The sequence below is a fragment of the Prinia subflava genome, chromosome Z (genome assembly GCF_021018805.1).
Source record: "Prinia subflava isolate CZ2003 ecotype Zambia chromosome Z, Cam_Psub_1.2, whole genome shotgun sequence".
NCBI lineage: Eukaryota > Metazoa > Chordata > Aves > Passeriformes > Cisticolidae > Prinia > Prinia subflava.
Window position 1 is genome coordinate 101963982 of NC_086283.1, and position 19697 is coordinate 101983678.

Below are 19697 nucleotides of genomic sequence, written 5' to 3' on the forward strand. Positions count from 1 at the left end.
ACTCTTTGTAGTCAAGAGCTTTCTAACAGAACCTACTGTGTGTAAACACAAGTAGCCTCAGCATCAGTTGCTAACCTGACAATTCCATATTTAAAAAAAACAAAAATCAAGTAAGCTTTAACACTTATTTTTGATTCAAACTTTTCCTGCTTCTTACCATCAAAGCAATCCTAATGAATAGCAGCACTAACCTGAACAAAGAACTTGCACATATTCTAATCACTCACATTTTCATCCACAAATTTGCTTTCATATCACTGATACTCCAATAGCAAAAAATACTTAAAGCTTACTCCCTAAACAATTAATACATCTTATAGCAGTGGAGGTGGCATTATTAAAATCGTTAAAAAAGAAACCTCCATTTACAAACAGAAAAATGACAGCAAAGTAAAAATTTAGGTTACCTGGGAAAAGGCAGCAAAACCAAGGCCAGAATCCACATTCCCCCAGCCTTTATCCAGAATTCCAGTTAATAAACAATGTAATCCTCAAAATTCAACATTTCTTCCTCCTGACTCGAGAGACAAGCTCCTTTGAACTGTACAGCATTTTGCTAACTATCTTGCACATTTGTATTTTTACACATTGACCTAGCTCAAATGACGTGCCAATACTCTCTGCTTGGCACACCACCTCTAACAAATTATGTGGGTAAGTCACGTGGCTTCCTGAATTGCACGAGCTTAAAACTGGCAGCCCTAAGTATCTTTGTTTAATACTCTAAGACTTCCTTTTTAAGGATGACATCATTATAAGAGGCTGTAACCTGAGCTATGTCTACACTAAAGCTTAACCTCAGCTACAGCAATTCAGTCCTTACCACCAGCCACAGCTGTGCCACAAAACAAGCTAACAGTTATGTTTTAGTATTTGTAATTAAACCTCACTTGATTACACTTGAACACAATTGCTATTCTTAATTTCACTAACAAGTTCACCCCATTCCACCCCCTGCCATGGCAGGGACACCTTGCACTGTGCCAGGCTGCTCCCAGCCCTGTCCAGCCTGGCCGTGGGCACTGCCAGGGATGCAGGGGCAGCCCCAGCTGCTCTGGGCACCCTGTGCCAGGGCCTGCCCACCCTCCCAGCCAGCAATTGCTGCCCAATCTCCCAGCTGGCGCTGCCCTCTGGCATTCCCTGGCAGCCATTCCCTGGGTGCTGTCCCTGCAGGCCTTGTCCCCAGTGCCTCCCCTGTAGCCCATTTAAGGTACCTGAAGGGGCTCTAAGGTATCCCTGGAGAGAGACTGTTCCACTAGAAAGTGGCAGCAGAGGAAAACTAAGGTATTAGAAGAAAAAAAAAGCATTACCTTGTGCTAATATTAATCCTGTGTCCTACTCCACACGTGAAATATAACAACATCATGAATCAAATAGGAGAACATTAACAAAAATTGCTTTTAGACTATAACGTGGAAATTATATTGAAAGGGTTAATAAAATAAGGAATAACAGTATTTTACATGACAACATTAGTATCATTGCAGTATTAATTGCTAAACTCAGGTTTTGACATTAAGTTTCAGGGAGACTTGAAGTCAAACCTCGTGTGAATTTTAATTTCCCACTGTATGTCTATGCAGCATCTAAAGGTGTTTTGCAGCCTGACATTTGTCATTTTACATAATTAGGGCAGCATCCTTTTGTCTATAACCACATCCTTTATTCTTTCACAGAGAACAATATTTAAGTTCCACCATAATAATGCAACTGCAGAGTAAAGGGCAGTTTGATCCTCCTGCTGCACCTTTCCAATGAACACATCTGAATTATTCACAGCACCAGATATCACAAGGAAGAGCAAAAGATTATGAAGTTAATCTTAGCCAATAGTCCCCAAAATCTCAGCTGTTTCTTGCCATACTTTCAGAAAAGATTTCTTTGGCTTTGTTCTAAAGAGGTTTTTTTAATTGAAATTCCAACAAGAGAAAGGCAGAGGATGGTCTGCTTCTGATAAATAATCCTGTCATGAGAAAAAAGAGTCAGTTTATCAACAAATGATTTAACAGTATCTTATTCCTGTAATCTCAGCGATAAAAATTGTACTTTAGTGAACTATGAAGCATTGTCTTAAGTATCTGTACATATTTTTAAAAACTTAACACGTTCAACTATAGTTTTCACGCATTTAGAGAATTAATTTGCATCTAACTGAACACATCCAGACTGAGAAACACTACATGGTTTGAGGGCATTTTTTATACATTAAACTGTGATTAAGAACAAGTGTCTATCCTCATCTTGAACAGTGAATTATCCCATCTCTGCTACAAACCATCAGACAGAGCCAAGTTTTGTTTCTGGGAAAAGAGGCTTCACCTCTGTCTGGACTGCAATGTTATTTCAGGATTTACTATGCCAACCCGAGTGCCTGCTGCTGTCCTCTTCACTAACTTGCTCATAGCTTAGCAGATGTTGGGAACTCTCCTAGAACAGCTCCCAGAGGAACTCTCCCTGCTCCCCGGTTTAATTGCTGAAATCACACATGTCCTGTGACTTTAACGTGAGAAGGAACAAAGGAGTACCTGCACTGCTCTCCTCTGAAGTAACCTATTTTGGGGAAAAGTATTAAAGCCTGAAAACAATCTCTTCTAGAAGCCATATCAGCTTGACAACTCTGCTCTATTACTGATCAAAAGCATTCCTAAAACTAGGTTACTGCATGCAGCTATGTGATCACTTTCCTGACAAATATCCCCAAGAAATTCAAGAAAATATGCTAACTGGTAGAAGAGGGTTTGGCTTCTTTCAATAAAAACTGTGCTCTTTACACCTTTACTTTACTCAGTTATGTGAAAAAAAAGGCATTAAAAAAATCATAATTTTAAAAGACTGGTTTGTTTTCAAACAGCAGTTCCAAGCCAGTTTCTCCATCTTTGAACAGATTATTTCTTTGCCCAGTGTATTCCTGCTGTTAACTCTCATGATTAGCACCTATAAGTTCCATCTTCAGAGGCTCAGAGTAACTAATAAAAAGACAGCTAACCTCCAGAAAACAATTTTAACATGTGCCATAAGCCATGCCTAAGCACCTTGTCTTATTCACAGTGTTAACTCACAGCAGGGAATGAGGAAATGGCTGCAGGGCAAGCAACCAAAGGAATAACATTAATATAATAGAGAAAAACAATTTCTTTTAAGGGTTTTGATCACGGCAAACGGCCTTGTTTTCATGTGTTTGATAAATTTTCATCAGATTCTGCAGTTTTAAGTACTAAGGCATTGCAGAATACATCAGAAATACAGCAAAATTAAGACATACTGGATTTATTTCCTGGACACTTTAAGGAAGCCTATGAGAAGATGTTTTATCAATAGCATTATTCAGTTGATCATCAAGAACAGTCTTTCAGGCTCAGAAGTCAAATGGGTATTTACTTCACAAAAAGACCCCTAGTCAAACAAAAACCAAACCTAAAAACAGCCTTCAGATGCAATTAAGGTATGCTACTGTGTTTTTACATTCCTTAGGAAAGAGTATCAGAAAGGTATTCTGAATCCAACGCTTAAATAACAACACCTTATTTCCCCAGAAGAATCAGGGTGTGACCAACTCCATGGGAGCAGTTAAAAAAATTACCAGCCTTCACTATTAGATGAAGTGAAAGCCATACCAGTATGGCTTTAAAATAATTTAAATATTACCACTTCATCCTAAAAAACTCAAAGATGCACCAACGTTAACTAAGTTGATCACTAATTCCAACCAACCACTTCACTTGTCTGAAACTGTCTGCTTCACATCCCCAACACTCCCTTACAATCTTCCACATTCCCAAAACCATGGAACCCATTGTAGGGTTTTTCCTTTGACCCTGAAGGGTACAAAAATTCAGAATTCAACTCATATTGGAAATAGAAGCCAGGTGCTTGAGAAATCTGACTATAGACTGTAAATTCCATAGATTATCTACATTCATACTCTCTAAGTCAAAATTGTGAAGCTGCAGAAAAACAAGCAAAAATAAGCTTCTAGAAACCAAGGCACAGAGAAACTCTCTTCCTGTTAAACAAGAGGGATAGAGAGCATATAGTAGACCAGATAGTACTAAAACTCTAATGGCAAAGCAGGCTGAAAACCAAGAGCTTGAGAGGACTCTTAGTCCTTGCTCTGCTCTGGAAGCAACTGCTGCGTTCCACCTGAGACTCTGAGGCACCTGCAGGGTTCCAGCACACCTGCAGAAAGTCTCTGAGCTGCTACTTCAGAAAGCTGGGTTTTAAACCTTAGTTCAGCCAAAAATCTGTCAGACTGCTGTCCATCAACATTAAATCAACACTTCTCTGCTTTTGTGATGTAATTTAATATAAAGCAGAAGTAAAATTTACCTCCTCTGCAGGAACTAAGGCCTCCAACTACAGCTGAGATTAAAGTGTTAACTATAACTATGCAGTTCCACATACAGTATCAAAAATAACCTCATATAATAACTGTAATATAACTACTGCTATTAACGTCAGAACAAATTTGTCCAAATTCAATCTTCCCTTAGCTTTTGTTTTTTTAATTTATTTCCAATTTAGAAAATATAGGAACTACAACAGTCCAGGTCAATATTATTCCAAATCTGACCCACCCAAATTCTTTTTATTAGTTGCACATTTTAAGGCACTTTGCAAAAGCCACTGGGGTTTTTTTGGTCTCATGTAAAAGAAGTAAAAATAAGGCATGAAGTATATTTTAAAACAGAAAAACTACTCAGCTGATCACAACAAAATACTGGGATACTGAAACTAGTGTTTCCACACTTTGGATTCCAATTCTCTGTGCTGTTACCACTGGAAAAGCTTTTTAAATAACAAAGATAAGACTATCAATATGACAGCTTATTATTCACTACATGGCATAGTTTAGTTTGTTAAATGCTTGGATTTCAGTCATCACTAATTACAAAGCAGTTATGGACATTTTGAGGAATCAGGTCTAGTGGAAGATGCCTCTGTACATGGCCACTGCAGGGGAGCTGGAGATAGATGATCTTTGAGGTTCCTTTCAACCCAAAATATTTTAGGATTCTGAGACTCAAAAGAATAATCCAGGCTAGGAAGGAAGAAACTGCTCCATTAGCAGAAGAATGCTCACACCGTTTCTGCAGTGACTGCATCTTCTGCCCATGTCAAAACTGCATGAGAGAGCATGAAGACAAATTCTCAAATGCCACCAAATTTATTATGTATTTTAGAAAAGTGAACTCACGCGCCAACATTTAGTTTCAGAATACACAGGGATTATGTGATTAGAAACCCACTGGCTTGCTGGGAGGATTCAGCAAGATAACTACAAATTACTTAAAGGGCTAGTGTCAAAAGGACTTCTGTACTTATTTAGCCTCTGCTCTAGATTACTGACCCACTTATGAAGAGCTAAGCAGTCCTGCTGTGCAATGCCAACACCCACTCCATCTGTTTGCTTCTGCTTTCTCAGAACCTCCATTAGTCTCGTAATAAGTTGTGTTAATTACCACATGAGCTGCTTTTGTGTAGTACACACAGGATCAGCCTCCCTTAGTGTGCAGTCACCTTGACAAACAGCACAGGAGCGGAATAAACCTGATTCAGCACGATTATCAATGACACACAGTAAGAAATGCTGATTTCTGAGTAGGTGATTTAATACAACTTTTGTTCAAGCTGCGTCTCAGTCTTGTGAAAAGTCTGTGGGAGTTTAGATGCTTTAGGTTTCAATGATGAAAAGGTATACTGGAGTTAAACACTGTATCAAACCCTCTGGAAATTTCCCAGCGGACAAGAAACTTGTGAAATTGCAACTGAAACTTTCTTTGATGTAACAGTGACAAACAGAAGCATCCCACGACAGTTGTCAATATCTACACCCAATTAAAAAGCAGTAGTAAGGAAAACTAACGCTAGCTAAAAAATCCAACACACACAAAAAGCCTCCCCAGGCAGACCAAAATTTGGAAAGCTAGCCCAGCTGTCACATTAGAACTGCATCTCAGCAGCTTGGCACCACAAACTTCCTGCTGACTAGTAAGGAAAAAAGTTTCAAATTCAGCATTTTATTATTTATCCCTGCTGATCTGCAGATCTTTAAGACATTCATTAAAGTAGGTCTCAAGCAGTGGTTTCATTAACTTACTAAATCCAATAACAGAATCTCCAAGAAGTCATTACAGTACTGAGTTGACATTTGTTATTTCTTGGGAACCTAGACTATTGCTGTCAAAGTGAAGTAATATCAACAACACAAAACCCAGCTATGAAATTCAAAAATTCTGTATGGCACTGCTGGCAACTCTGATATCACCCTGCCCCTTAATGCCAAAACCATCTTTTAGTTTAAAATTAAACCCTGTATAATAGCCAACACTACCTGGATAACTCTTCCTGGCTTACTCCTAAGGTACTCAAGAGGAGTAAAATCCAGGTCCAGTTCTTTTGGAGTGGAGGACAGAGAACAGCAAGAAGTGCTGGTCACAGAATATTTGTATTCCATTTTAAAGAATTATCTACTATGTCTACTTTAGCACAAAAGGTCATGCAAGCATACTCTAGTCTACTCGTAGTAGACTAGAGTATATTCAAAAATAATGTTCTATTAGAATACTGTTTGTATCTTCTAACAAAATTCATTGTAGACATATATTTTTCAGAAGCAGCAATATCTACTGCTACTGTATCCCTGTAGGAGAGCTCTATAAAATCCAAGAGCTCTAGAACCTAGATACACATTTTATGTCAAGTGTGTTTAATTCTGTCATATGAAACATCTTCCAATTAAGCACTTCATCTTAGTTTCAGTACAGACTTGCTAAATACATGGAGTCATCTCAAGAAACATATAACCTAACAGGTTCCAGTCTTAGTCTGCTGATAACACACTAAGCCAAGACGGAGCTAATGTTTTTTAATCAATTGGTTCCATCTGGCAAAGGGAAGAAAGCAGAAGGAAAAGTCAGAAATTTTGGGGTACATTCTGGGGAAGACAACACAAGCAGAGGGCAGCATTAGAAACAGAAGGTGAACAGAAAAGATAAAAAAAAAAAGAGATTTAAAATAGTCATTCATTCAGGGCATACTCGTGACTTTTCCAGACAGCTGTGTCAAATTGAAAACAGAATGCTGAAACCATTATCAGATAACAGCTACAACACATTTGATATATGGAATCATTAGTGACACCAGTCAAATCTAGTTTGCAATATGAATAATACAAAGTTTAAAAGTAGCTAGGATAAATGTGCTAATACAGAAATGAAGTTCATAAACCAGATGTAGCTCTCTCCACTATAAATAATTTCAGTGTCAAGTGATTTAAGTGCCCAGAAAAGTGAGAGCCTCTAACTTTTTGAGGGGAAAACACACCTGTGAAGTGATTTGATACTTCTGTCACACACAGTGAGCTTGCCTGGGCACCCCGGTGGGATTTCAGTGCAACATGAATCAAGAGCAGACGGCAATATACTTACAAACATAACCCTTGCTCTCGCACAGCAGTTGCTATGAATTAAGCTGGGAAAGTCAAAGGGGTAGAATGCAAGTTGTTCATCTAAATGTTTACACATATCAGGGGCAGAAGAGCAATTCTAGAAATACCCCAAGTTATTAAACAGAAATTGTTTGCATTAAACAATAACAATAATTACAGTAAATAAGCTGGTCTTCACACAACCTGCCTCCACAGATAAAATTTCCCTTCAAAAGGGAGAATGGAGGCAGCTTGTACAATTTAAACTAAGAGATATAACTGAAAATAATTAGATTACTGAAGTGTTGACCAAGGAAAAACTAGTCTTTTGGTATTTTTAAAATGGAAGTGTTTGCTCAAGCATGCCTCCCTCCCCAGGTGTAGACAGGGTAATTATTAAATAAAAGCATAAGGCAGTGCTACAAACTAAGAGCAGTGTTAAACATCATCAGAATACACAAAAACCTACACAAGACCCTATCAATGAGAACTGAAATGTAATGAAATTGTGACTTCACAAAGCAAGTGATTCAGTAAGCAAGCACTGTATTAATCCAACATAGGTTTAAAATAACTTCAAAGAACCAAAAGCATGCAATTGGTTTTTTAGTCATTTGTTCACAGAAAGTCTGAGCATCCATTGAGTCATTTCCTAAGCGGCTGTAACAATTTCAAATACATCAGCACTTACCTTGGTATTGTCACACATTTTGTATTGCAATTCTGAGTGGTAATTGCCTTCTCGAGCTCATCCAGCTGTCCTGTCTTCTTTAGCTTCTTGACCAAGCTTTTCACTGCTTTCTCACACCACTTTTCCTCCTGACCATTCTGCTCACCACCGCCAGCCCCTGCAGTGCCACCAGCAGATTTTTTCCACCCCAGAAGTCTCTTCACAACAGGTGGAGTGAATGGCAATATGGACATGACTTTCACCAGTCAGGACACTCAGCAGGCAATGAACTGGAGATCCCCGTCTGATCCCTGAAAACACAAACCAAAACCAGAGACATGTTAGCACTGAGGCTTCACAAGAAACACGTTTCACTGCCAAATGCCACAGGACACTGTGTCCCAAAAAAACCCAGATAAATAGCTCAGAAGTAGTTCATATTATGGTTAGGTACTTCAGCAATAAAGATCAAGTTTGCTGCAGAAGCTTCAACAGCTAACACAGACCAAGATTACAGCTGGAATAGAAAATTAATCTTTTCTCAAGTCTTTCCTGACTAAAGCAAACTTCAGCAAATACAGAAGGTAACTTGAGTCTGGCTTTGTACCTAGGCTAGCCAGTTTTAGAAATTCATTAATATTTTCCATAAATGACTGACAAATTGCATACACATATATGCATGTTCTGCCCATCTCTAAATTAATTTAGCAGGTGCATTGTGTTTGGAAGGTGATTTAGTCATTATGGCTTGACAGAAACCTTCCAACAGTCAACCGTTTTGCACACCTTTTCTCATTTTGTCATGTTTTAAATAACTACCAATTTTTTTCCATGGGGGGACACCAATTTCAAATTCCCCCTAAATCTAGTAATAAGCCTATTCCCCTCTGAAATTCAATGGCCTACATTGAAGATTCATTGATAATGAATCTTCTCAACTGGCAGCCCTTAAAATCAAGTCTTTCAAAACTCACTGAAGGAAAATCTTAGTTTGCAGGCATCAGGCTAGTAGAACTGTCTGTTTTCAATTCTGATAGCCTTTCATTCAGTATAACTACCTGATCAGGATATTAATATAAAATGAAATACTAAAAGGAATGCTGAAACTGGAGCTATGTTTAGCACTCACTGCAATATGCACTTCAAATCATTCAAAAGAGAAATGAGAGCCACTTAGAAAAGCATCTTGCTTTTGCAGCTTCCATTAGGCTAGTTTTAGGCATTAAAATAAAATACCTGAAATCAACAGGCAGACAGCTGTTGAAATTGCTCAAGGACATGAATGGTCCTATGGATGGAAGTATAGCTTTGCAGTCAAAAAAGATCCTATTTCCAGACAACAAAGGGGTATCTGAACTCCAGAATGTTCCCATATTCCCAAGCTGTGTAAGTTAGTTCAGTCAGCTGAAAATATCTTGTTTTAGCTAAAAGCTAACACTGCCTTCAGGCTACTTGATTTGAGCACTGAATGCAGCTTACGTGCCTCTCCAAACTGTACAGGCACACTCCCCACATCTATCCAAAATACACCAACTTCATCTTACTCAAGTCTCCCACTGGCACAACAGCATGATTCGAGGCACTTCAGGCTACAGCATTCACGGCTAATTTATGCCTTGTCACATTTTTGCAGTTTCAGTGAGTGCCAAGTCAACAAACACTAGATTATATTCTGCAGGTAATTTAAGTCATAATTTTGCAACTTCCACAAAACAGAACAACATTCAGTAGGCATGACATTTCAGTTTCAAATAAATTACGCCTCCACAAACCAGCTTCTCAGAGCACCCAAAAATATGACTGAAGCTAGCAATGTGGTTTTCCGGGGTCAAGGAGACAGAGGTTCTAATTAACAGGGACCAAGATCAACACAGATAATTTTATGCAAGTCATTATAAAAACTCCATCCTAAATCACAGAATCACTGAGTGAGTTGGGAAGGGACTGTTAAAAATCATCTTGTTGCACCCTCTGCCATGGGCAGGGACAGCTTCCACTATCCCAGGCTGCTCAGAGCTCCATCCAACCCAGCCTGCAACACTTTCAGAGATGGAGCAGCCACAACTTCTCTGAGCAGCCTGTGCCAGGACCCAACCACTTTCATAGGCAACAATTTCTTCCTTATACTCAATCCAGATCAACCCTCTCTGTTTTAAACTGCTGTACATTTTGTGTCAGTAGGGGCCCTAGTAAAAAGTTAAACCATTCATTTTCACACAAGACTATAAAGAAATTTTCTTCTTCCATTAACATTAAATTGCTGAATTGTCCCCAATAACTCCAACTGCAGGTTTTGCTGAGCATTGTATTGGAGGCCTGGCTACATAAAACAAGAAAAATAAACTGAATAGACAAATTTCTTATTGAAACATTGAGTTGGACACTCAGGGTACAGTATCCTAAGTAGCCAAGCCAACACAACTGCTTCTTGCCATAGGAAGCCCAGTCCTCCTTCCTTTCTTTCCTGTGGCACCACAATTTCAGCACCAGTGCTAATGCTCTTCACAAAAATTCAGCCAGGTAAGAATAAAAACCCATCGATTTTCTGGGTTTTTTGTCAAGTTAGTTCAAGCTAACAAGTTTCTCACACATGGTACTGATGTACTGCAAGTGATGTCAGATGAATTGAAGAGTGTGGAAAGAGAACTCCAGCCCCAGACCTCAACTGCAGCGCTAGTGTTGACTGCATAGCTGGAAATGTGCTTTAATTTAAATTGTTTATTTTGGTGACAAACCCAAATTAAGCAGCCTGACATGTTCTGAACCATTTGAGGGCCTTGCAGTGAGACACATTAGACCCCTAGAGAGTACACCAAGCAGCTCCAGAGATTAAACATGCAGGCTTACATGGCCTCCACTGGTTGAAGAACACACTCTGTTTCTAAAACAGGGAGCAGCAGTCACTGGAAGCTTTATAAAAATACTTTAGCCTTTGTGCAAGACCAGCACTGGGTGCTTCAGAAGCACACCCAAGAAGTTCAGAAAGACTGAACTAAAGCAGACAACCTCTTTGGCTTTTAAGATCCTGTTTTAAAGAGCAGCAATTGATGGTATAGTACCTGAACATTAAATTCAGTGCTGACAGATGTAGGCAATCAAGTACCACTATCATTGCTGATCCACACAGGAATTCTTATCCTTATCTGAGTATTTTCTGTTCTTCAGCTTCAAATTTGACACCTTTCAGTGCCACAGCATACTCCTTTGACTGTCAGCCTTATAAAACACAGACTTCAGAAAGGTCTCATTTACCACCAGGGTGGTAAATAGCCTCTTTCAGAACCTATTCTTCCAGGCCCTCCAAACATTCTCAATGCTTTTATCCAATTCTTCAGCTTTTTAATACTCCCTATGATGAGGTGCTCAATTTTGCAGTATTCTCTCCCCTAAGAATGATATATAATTTTCTGTATTCTCTGGTGGTTTGGGGTTGTTTTTTGTAACAAAGATTTACTTTTCTGCTTCAAATGCACACTGACTAACTTAAGTCTTGTAGCACAAAGGAGTTTAGAAATTCCATACATTTCAATTTTTCTCTATATTTGAACTCACTTATTATTTTGACATACTCAGAGGAAAATAAATTTAAAAAAAAAATCTCTTCTCACATTTCCAAATGACTGTAGGCTCTGACCTAACTAATCAGAAATTTCCAGATAGTACACTTAATTTTATACAGTTGCCTTACAGATGTGTGCTTATCCAGCTTCTGCAGATGTCAGAAAGCACAAATTGATCTGTTACTTCCATAAAAATTAGCTATAAAAAATCCCAAACCATCAAGTCACACATTTAAAGAGCCCCTTCTAGCAATCATTTTTGCAGCTTAGCAGCTATTTAAGAAAATCACAACACACATCACAGCTGCAGGCTAGGAGTCAGGGAGGCTTCAACCAACTTCTTCCTTCAAGCTATTGTTCTGCCATGTCAGGGATTTGCCAGGAGTTATCAATAAGAATTTCAGGAAGTTATTCCAGGAGTGGCCCTGCATCTCTCCAAGGGTGAGCAGAGAGTATGTGACACAAGTAGGACAGGACTTCATTCAGCTTGCTACCTCAGCTGATTGTGATGAGTACTCACATGAGAGTATTTCAGTCAGCTTCATTTGTGAGAAAAGGGACTCTGCTCCAAGCCTGGAGAAGACAGAGCAAACTGAAAGGCAGGAGTGGGCTGAATTATGAGCAATTTGTATAAATGGAGATTTTGCAATGAAAAAGCAGCAATGGCTCCTAAGGTGGCAAAAGCACATGCTACTCAAGGACTTAAGCATGTGAACCTGGCTGTTTTCTACAGTCCACTCTCCTCATAATCCTTCAACAATTAAAACTGCTACAACAGAAAATTAAAAGCTACATTGCTACTTGCTTCTGTCAGAAGCAATTTATGGACTTGCTGTCCACAAATTCATCTAACCACGTTTTGAAAATGACTTCACAACCTCTTGTGGCAGACTGCACTAGTATTTAACTGTCCACTGTTAAAAGAACTACTCTCAGTAATTTAATTTATTCCCTTCCTGGTTTCAGAAAGTCACTCTTGTTCTACCACTGCAAACTTTGCTGAAGAGCTATTTGTACTTACCTGGTCTGTAAGCTTCACAACTCCACACACTCCAATCACATTCCTCCCTCAAATGAGAGGGCTCTCAGCCTCTAGTCACAAAGAAACTATCTGAACACAGCTCACACAGTTTGGGATGTTGCCCAGGACAGACCCCAAGCCTGAAAGCTTTACTTCTTCAATAAAATTATAATACTTGAAGGCACTGCATAAGGACTAATCTAAGGACAGCAGAAAAAAATGTATCTGCCTAAGGTTATTTTTCCACTTATCCCTTTGGTCATATTATCTTAAAGCTCACAACATTATAATTTAAATAAAAAGTACAAAGACAGAAATTTACACCTCATGAGGAACTGGAGATAGGAGGCAGGGTGCACATGTCTAGTGCAGAACATGTGTCAGGAGCTCAATTAAAAACAGGAGCCCTAGACCTGCCTTGGATTCTACCTGTACCCACCCAGATGGCATCAGAAACACCTTGTTTATGCCAATGGGTTAAGGAGTCACTGTTAAAGCTCATTTTTTGACCAGCAAATCCCATTTCTGTTCATCAATTATAACTTTTACCTTCAAATGGATACAGTAATAGAAGAAGCTTTGATCTCCTAAAGAACAATAACTGCATATACTGCCACAGCTGACACTTGCCTCTTGCTGAAAACATTCCTCTAGATTTTTGCCTGGTACACAATCTTCATCCACTAAAAAAACATAAAACATGTTCTTCCCCCAAATACAGACAGAACAGTCTTTACCAATGCTGCAAGAAACATTTCCACGCTGCTAAAACGGCCTCAGATTAAATACATGCTGAATATGTAACACCGCCTCTTACTTGAAGTGTTTTTTTGTGATTCCCTTGTAGTTTACAGTCAACCTCCTCAAAAAACTGAGTACTCACAGCCTTTGCTTTTAAAAGGAGCTCAGATGTGCTTCACCATCACTTACTCTTTGCACCATGACCCCTTTGCTCTCTTCTGCTGAGGCCAAATGGCATGGCCCAAATCTGTTATTTTTTTCCTTCCTCTGTACTACTTCCAATATCCACCACAACACACCAAGATTCAGGGACTCTGAGTAACTGCAGGGAGATTTTCAAGATCTCCTTCCAAGCTCAACTGTTGCTGAACAAGCAGTACCAAGTCAGCAGTGTGTTCTGTAGCAGAAAACTTCCATTTCATCCCTTTCCATCCCAAGTCCATCTCTGGACTGTGCCTTCAAACTGCAGCTATGGATACTCAGGGAGTACTCACTGTTAACCAGAAGGGTACAAAAGTTTCTTTAGATTGCTGGAACACAGTGAGCATGTGCTGTTACTCCCAACAGTTTAAGTCTGGAAAAGCTACAAATTGCCTAACTTTGGTGGTATTTGTTTCATCTCTGCCCCCACAGCATATCTCTGCTCCCTGATGCACACATGTTTCTATAGTTGGTCAAACAGTGTCATAGTTGGCAACTTCTAAAGTCAAAGTTTGAGTCATGTCTGCTATTATTCCATTCTACTGTGGTTCTCTGGAACAAGTATTAAATATTAAGCCCATGATCCTAGCAATAACTAAGCATAAAAGATGAAGAAAACCTTAAGGGCAGCATGCTAGCAGACTAAAATCTTCAAGGGAAATTTTCCTTTCCTGAGTGTCTGGAACATACTATAAACACACTGGTGCTACCAAAAATATCAAGTGATTTCTGGCTAATTTATTCTAAAGCCTTATGCAACATATTTCATATCAGTCTGCTTATTCATCTTAAACTTGAAATAAAGAAATCTGATCTCTGCTGGTTTTACTAGAAGTATTCTGGCTTAGAAGAATTTCATTTGCAAGAGCTCTTCTGGAATAAAGAGGACAGAAGTTAAGCTCCTGAGGAAAGAAGATCGAGGAAAATAATTTGTGGTATTTGAGAGAAAGTCTACAAGCTCATTTCCTCCCTCTTTTAGTCCCATTTTTGAGATTTTTTTAAAGGCAATGTTTTTTTCATTAATCCTGGAATCTGGATTCTTTATCAATTTGACCACAATGTGCACCTGAATTCAGTATGAACTTCAAACTAAAGTCGGTCTTCTCTGCTTCAGATAGAATACACTCTAGCTTAAATAAACTGGATAGTCAGTAGAAAGGACAAGGGATGTCTATTGCACCCACCACTCACCCCAAAACTGCCTTTCAAGTTTCCAGAAGGGCTAACTCTCATCTCCTACAAACAAGACACGTGGTTTTGTGACACCTTTCTGAAGAACCATCACCAAAAAACCAAAAGCAATACGGTTCATTCTTACCTGCTCACACTCGGGCCACAGTAGGGCAGCATTTCCTCACTGGGATTAGGGTTTGTTTTGGTTTTTCCTTTGGGAGGGGAGTTCAGCCCCACTGAGTAATGCCCTCAGACTCCAGTCTGGGTTTTCAGCCCATCAGCCCAGGGGCAGGGGTGTTTCTGGAGAGCTCCCATCCCAAGGGGCTCAGGCCAGCTCAGCCCAGGGACCAGAGCTCCAAGCAAGCCCAAGGTCCTGGTTCTGTTCTGACACAGGCTGATGAAGGTCAACGCGTGATGCTCGTGACCTTGGAGGGCAAGAGGAGCAAAGGGATTTCCTCCTCTGGGACAGCTTTAGTGAGAAATTGAAACATGCCTATACAGAGACTCAATTTACACATTTTTAAGTTTACCATTGCAATGCAATCTAATACTGCAATGCATCCTGAAACTCTACATAATTGTACTCATTGAAAACATAGTTACTCACCAACTATGACTGTATATGTTGCTAACTCCATGAAGTCTGTTTATGAATCAAATGAGAAAATTTAAATTTCTCATACATATAACTACACAAGCATGATCACAATCTTAAAAAAGCTTGAGAAACTGGATTTTTCTTCAATTACTAAGGGCTACCTCAAATTGTAGCCATTGCAGTATTGAAAATGTGTATTGCAATTAAAAAATTAGCACTCCATCCAATACATGCACTAAAATTGCCTGCAACAATTGAGACATGCAATAGAAGAGTTGCTGATTTTACTGATCTTGGATTAAACTACTGGAGGGCCCAATGTATTTCAGCAACTCCCTTAAAATTGCAGAAGAGGAAAACTACCACAACTGCAGTTGGCCAATCCACCTGTCTCTACAAAGATGCAAAATTCTTCCACTTATTTATTTAGTATTATGAACTACATCAGAGTATTGCTTCTTAAAATTCAAAAGACATTAACAGCCCCAGAAAAGCAGTGACTAAGCACTCCAAACTACAGCAGTTTAAGCCCTTCTCACCTCATTAATTTTGACTAAAATTTTCCATGTGCAACAGGCAAGTGTCAGCTTCATTATTTTAGAAAATAAATACTCCTGGGCTAAATTTGACAGGAATATTCACAGAGCTGCTATCAGTTACCTAGGTACCTGTTTCAGTTTATAGCTTAGCAGCTCCTCCACTGTGTTAAAGCCCAAACAATTGCATTTAACAATTAGTTAATGTGAGTTCACTTTCAGTAAAGGCCCAGTGTTCCTCAGACAAGCCAGCCCGCTTGAAAAGCAGGGCTCAATCATGTTATGAATCTGATGTTAACCTGTTACTGCTCCAGGGTTTTAAATCAAGCTCAAGTCCCAGACTAAACTAATGGGAGACTCAGGAGCTCCTCTCTTGTGTCTCTGCTTGGTCCTACTTCACACTGTGGCTGTCAGACACATAACCAGAGCAAGAAGTCATCTGGAATGAAGGTTACTGTTTGCAGTGGAGTTGCTGTCACTGGAAGCAGAGAGGAATGTTTAGGAAGGTTTTCTGCAGTAGCCAATTTCTTCTAGCCCAGAGAATATTGAGCACAGGGCTGCCTGTGCTCTCCATTCTATTACAAAAACCTAATCCCATCGCATGACCTGCAGCAATTCAGTTTAACAAATCAACAATTAGAAATATTTTGGCAAAGTAAGCTTAGGTATTGTTTGCCTCTCGGCACAGTTCACAACCAGTTTATGGCTTTATGATAAAAGTCATTAAATCCAATCTGAAAAGCAGAATTTACAGCTCACTTAGCAAGTCAGGCCCATAAATGGATGCTTTCAATTACAGGGCATTTACATGCACAACTATTAAGGCAGCATTGAATACACTTGAAAACTCTGGAATACTTTTTATAATAATTAAAACTTTGCGTACTGTTCTTTATACAAACAAAACTTAGGAATTTGCTTCAGTTTCAAGCAGAGCTCAGATTCATTGTTACCCAGAACATACTACAAAGCCTGTTCTCCCAGTATTTTTGTGGGAAAGGGATTAGAAAGATGGAAACAAAGTTTGTTTTTTAAAGTTGCCCTCAGTAGCAGGGAGGGTTTATTGAGCTCAAATAAACTCAATTGTATCAACTGGTGCTCAAGACTTCTGAAAGATCAAGCGGAACACGAAGTGGAGGAGGACCCGGGGAGAGCCTCTCATTTGGAGATTGGCTGTGCAATTCCAGCGCATTTGATTTTCTTGGTGAATCTAGCTGCTGGGTGGAAGGAAACAAGAGAACAGCTCAGAGACCAATTCTTTAACCTCCTTTTCCCAATTGTCCTGTTTCTTTTACTGTTAAACAGAACATCAGGAAAGCTGATGAATTCTTCTCCAGGGTTCTACCATGCACATCCAGCCTCTTCAATAAAGAAAACTGGATCTTCAAACACACTTTTGGGGACTGTCAGTGTATCTGACTCACACAACTGCAGAACAACAATCAGCTACCAGGTTACTCTTTCCAACACCCCAATATGCAGTTCAACATATGCTCAGACTCATCTTTAAGTGGAAACCACCTTAAGCAAGACCCTCCCCTTCCACTTCTCAAAGGCATTTGTAACTAATGTTATCTTTCATCATGATAGTGCTAAGCAAAGGGGGGAAGGGACTTCACAAACACCTCTTTTACTCACACTCTCATCCCCCTCAAATTCACCGGGGCTTGTAAACGTTAGAAGTTTGAAAGCTGTGACTCAGAACGAGCACACAAACAACCCACTCAAGGACCAGCACCTCCACAAAGCACGAGAAAATCTAAACAAGCAACTTTGTTCTGCTGGCCTCTCACCCCAACCAGAGGGTGCTTCTTTTCCAAGGTGGAGAACAGAGCAACAACTAATCAGCCCCTCACTACAGAGTCCAGCCCCCACAGGCATAATGCCATGAATCAGTTTGAAAGTACAGCTCTCCAGGCTAAGACAGAACTCTTGAAAAAGACAAACCTGCTGTTACCTGCAGCCTCCTAACAAGCTGTTATTATAAACCTCTCACTACCGATGCACTCTAATTCATTTATACCTGTGGACTGTGATGGCATGAGCTCCACGCACAACATACACAGGCTGCAGTTTTTTGGAGACACTTGTTTGGGTAAACCAAATAAACTTTTTCCTAATGCCATCCTGCTCGCAAGCATTTCAAAAGAGCCCAAGACACGTGTTGGGTTTTTCTCAGTCAGAAACTGTGACGGACAACCCAAGAGGCATAAGACCAGCCTGTAGCCTGAATCCCAGCTGTTCAACAGCTCTCCACAATCATCACAAGAGCTCTTCACTCATTCACACGCTTTTTTCCGTTCTTTTATTTCCCCAGAGTGAAGACTAAAAGACCACGCTGTATTGCACTTCTCTTCCTCTCCACTCTCCACAAAAAGAGAAAAAAAAACCCTACAAGCAGGAACTCCACAACTCTGCAGCGGCAACACCAACCACTCGCCCTTATCACGACACAGCTTCCCCCCTGCACTTATCGAGAAGGATGAGAGGCTTACCAGGTTGCGTTTGTTTACAAACAACACCCAGGCATGGGGCTGCCACCGCTCCTCTGGACATCCTGTGTCAGTGCTTCACTGCCCTCGCAGGGAGGAATTTCTGCCCAGTATCCCACCTACCCCTGCCCTGACAACACACAGGTTGCTGCAGCATTAAAGGCGTGAATAAAACCAGCAATCTCAAGTCCTGTCTCACGCAGGCTTATGTGTATTTTACACCCGCGGCTCTGCAGATAAGGAGAGGGGACAGACAAAAGGATGCAGTGAAGCCTCGCAATCCCAAACACAAACTCCAAGCTCCAAACACAGCTCCTCACCCCACACCGCTCCTAACTTTCTCCTCCAAAACTCTGCGGAGTTTCGCACACCCAGCCCTGACTGCACGTCCAGGAGGCACAATGGGGGTGTCCTGTGCAGCCCTAAGAGCTGGGCGCGATGATCCTCGCGGGTCTCTTCCAGCTCGGGATATTCTGCGGACGCCTGCAAGGAAAACACACCGGGCACGGAGGGAGGGAGCGGGGGAGAGAAGGAGCAGCACAACTTCTTTATTCCCCCCTCCCCTCACCCACACACACACACGGGCGGCACAGCGCGGCCCTCCCACCGCAGCCCGGGGGTAATGCCGGCGGGAGCAGGATAACCCAGCCCGGGTCCCACCACAACAAAAAGAGCGAGAGCGAAGGGAGGCGCCCCCGGCCCCGCCGGGACCAGGCCCGGACTGTTCCTCACGGCCCGCGCAGCGCCAGCGGGGCGACCCTGCCCATGGGCCAGAGACCCCAGACCCCGGAACCACCAGCACCTACCGGGAGCCACCAGGATCCGCCGAGAGCCACCGCTCCTTCTCCTCCTTCTTCCTCCTCTCCCCTTCCCTATCCTCCTCCGTCTCCCCGAGTGCTGTGCGGCCGCCGCCTCTTCCCTCAGCGTTACCTCCTCTGAGGGCCCGCCCCCAGGCGGCCACGCCCCCGCCGCTGGGCGGGGAAACAGCCCATTGGTAGCGCTTATCTTCTCTTTAATGAACCGCACGGCGATTGGTCCAAGAGTCTAATTGGCAGCCAAAATCGCCAATGGCGTGCCGGCAACATTAAAAAAAAAAGACAAGGGAAGGGGAGTGGGAGAAACAGGCGCGAGGCGAAGGGAGGCGGGTCGAGGTCGCACCTCTCATTGGCTAAATCGGCTGTCAGTCACAGCCCGCGCGCCTGCCGCGGGTGGTTGATCGGGGTTTATCGGAGGTTTGGGTGAGCCGCAGAAGCACAGGCGCAGTGCGGCTCGTGGGCGC

General features: G+C 41.2%; 1 protein-coding gene across 5 annotated transcripts in view; it reads right to left on the reverse strand.

Annotated features, from left to right (window-relative positions):
• SMAD2 (SMAD family member 2) overlaps nt 1-19371 on the reverse strand; it is a 49784-nt gene extending 30413 nt beyond the window's left edge. For 4 of the 5 annotated variants that reach the window (XM_063422084.1, XM_063422083.1, XM_063422082.1 and 1 more), the window contains exons 1-2: nt 19225-19371; nt 8118-8407 (exon numbers count right to left, since the gene is read on the reverse strand). In XM_063422084.1, coding sequence (XP_063278154.1) covers nt 8118-8350 — 233 coding nt within the window. In that variant the 5' untranslated portion in view covers nt 8351-8407; nt 19225-19371. Of the gene's footprint in view, nt 1-8117; nt 8408-18738; nt 18874-19224 lie in introns of those variants that run through there. The other variant, XM_063422081.1, reaches the window with a different exon arrangement.
• Between the last annotated feature and the right edge of the window lie 326 nt (nt 19372-19697).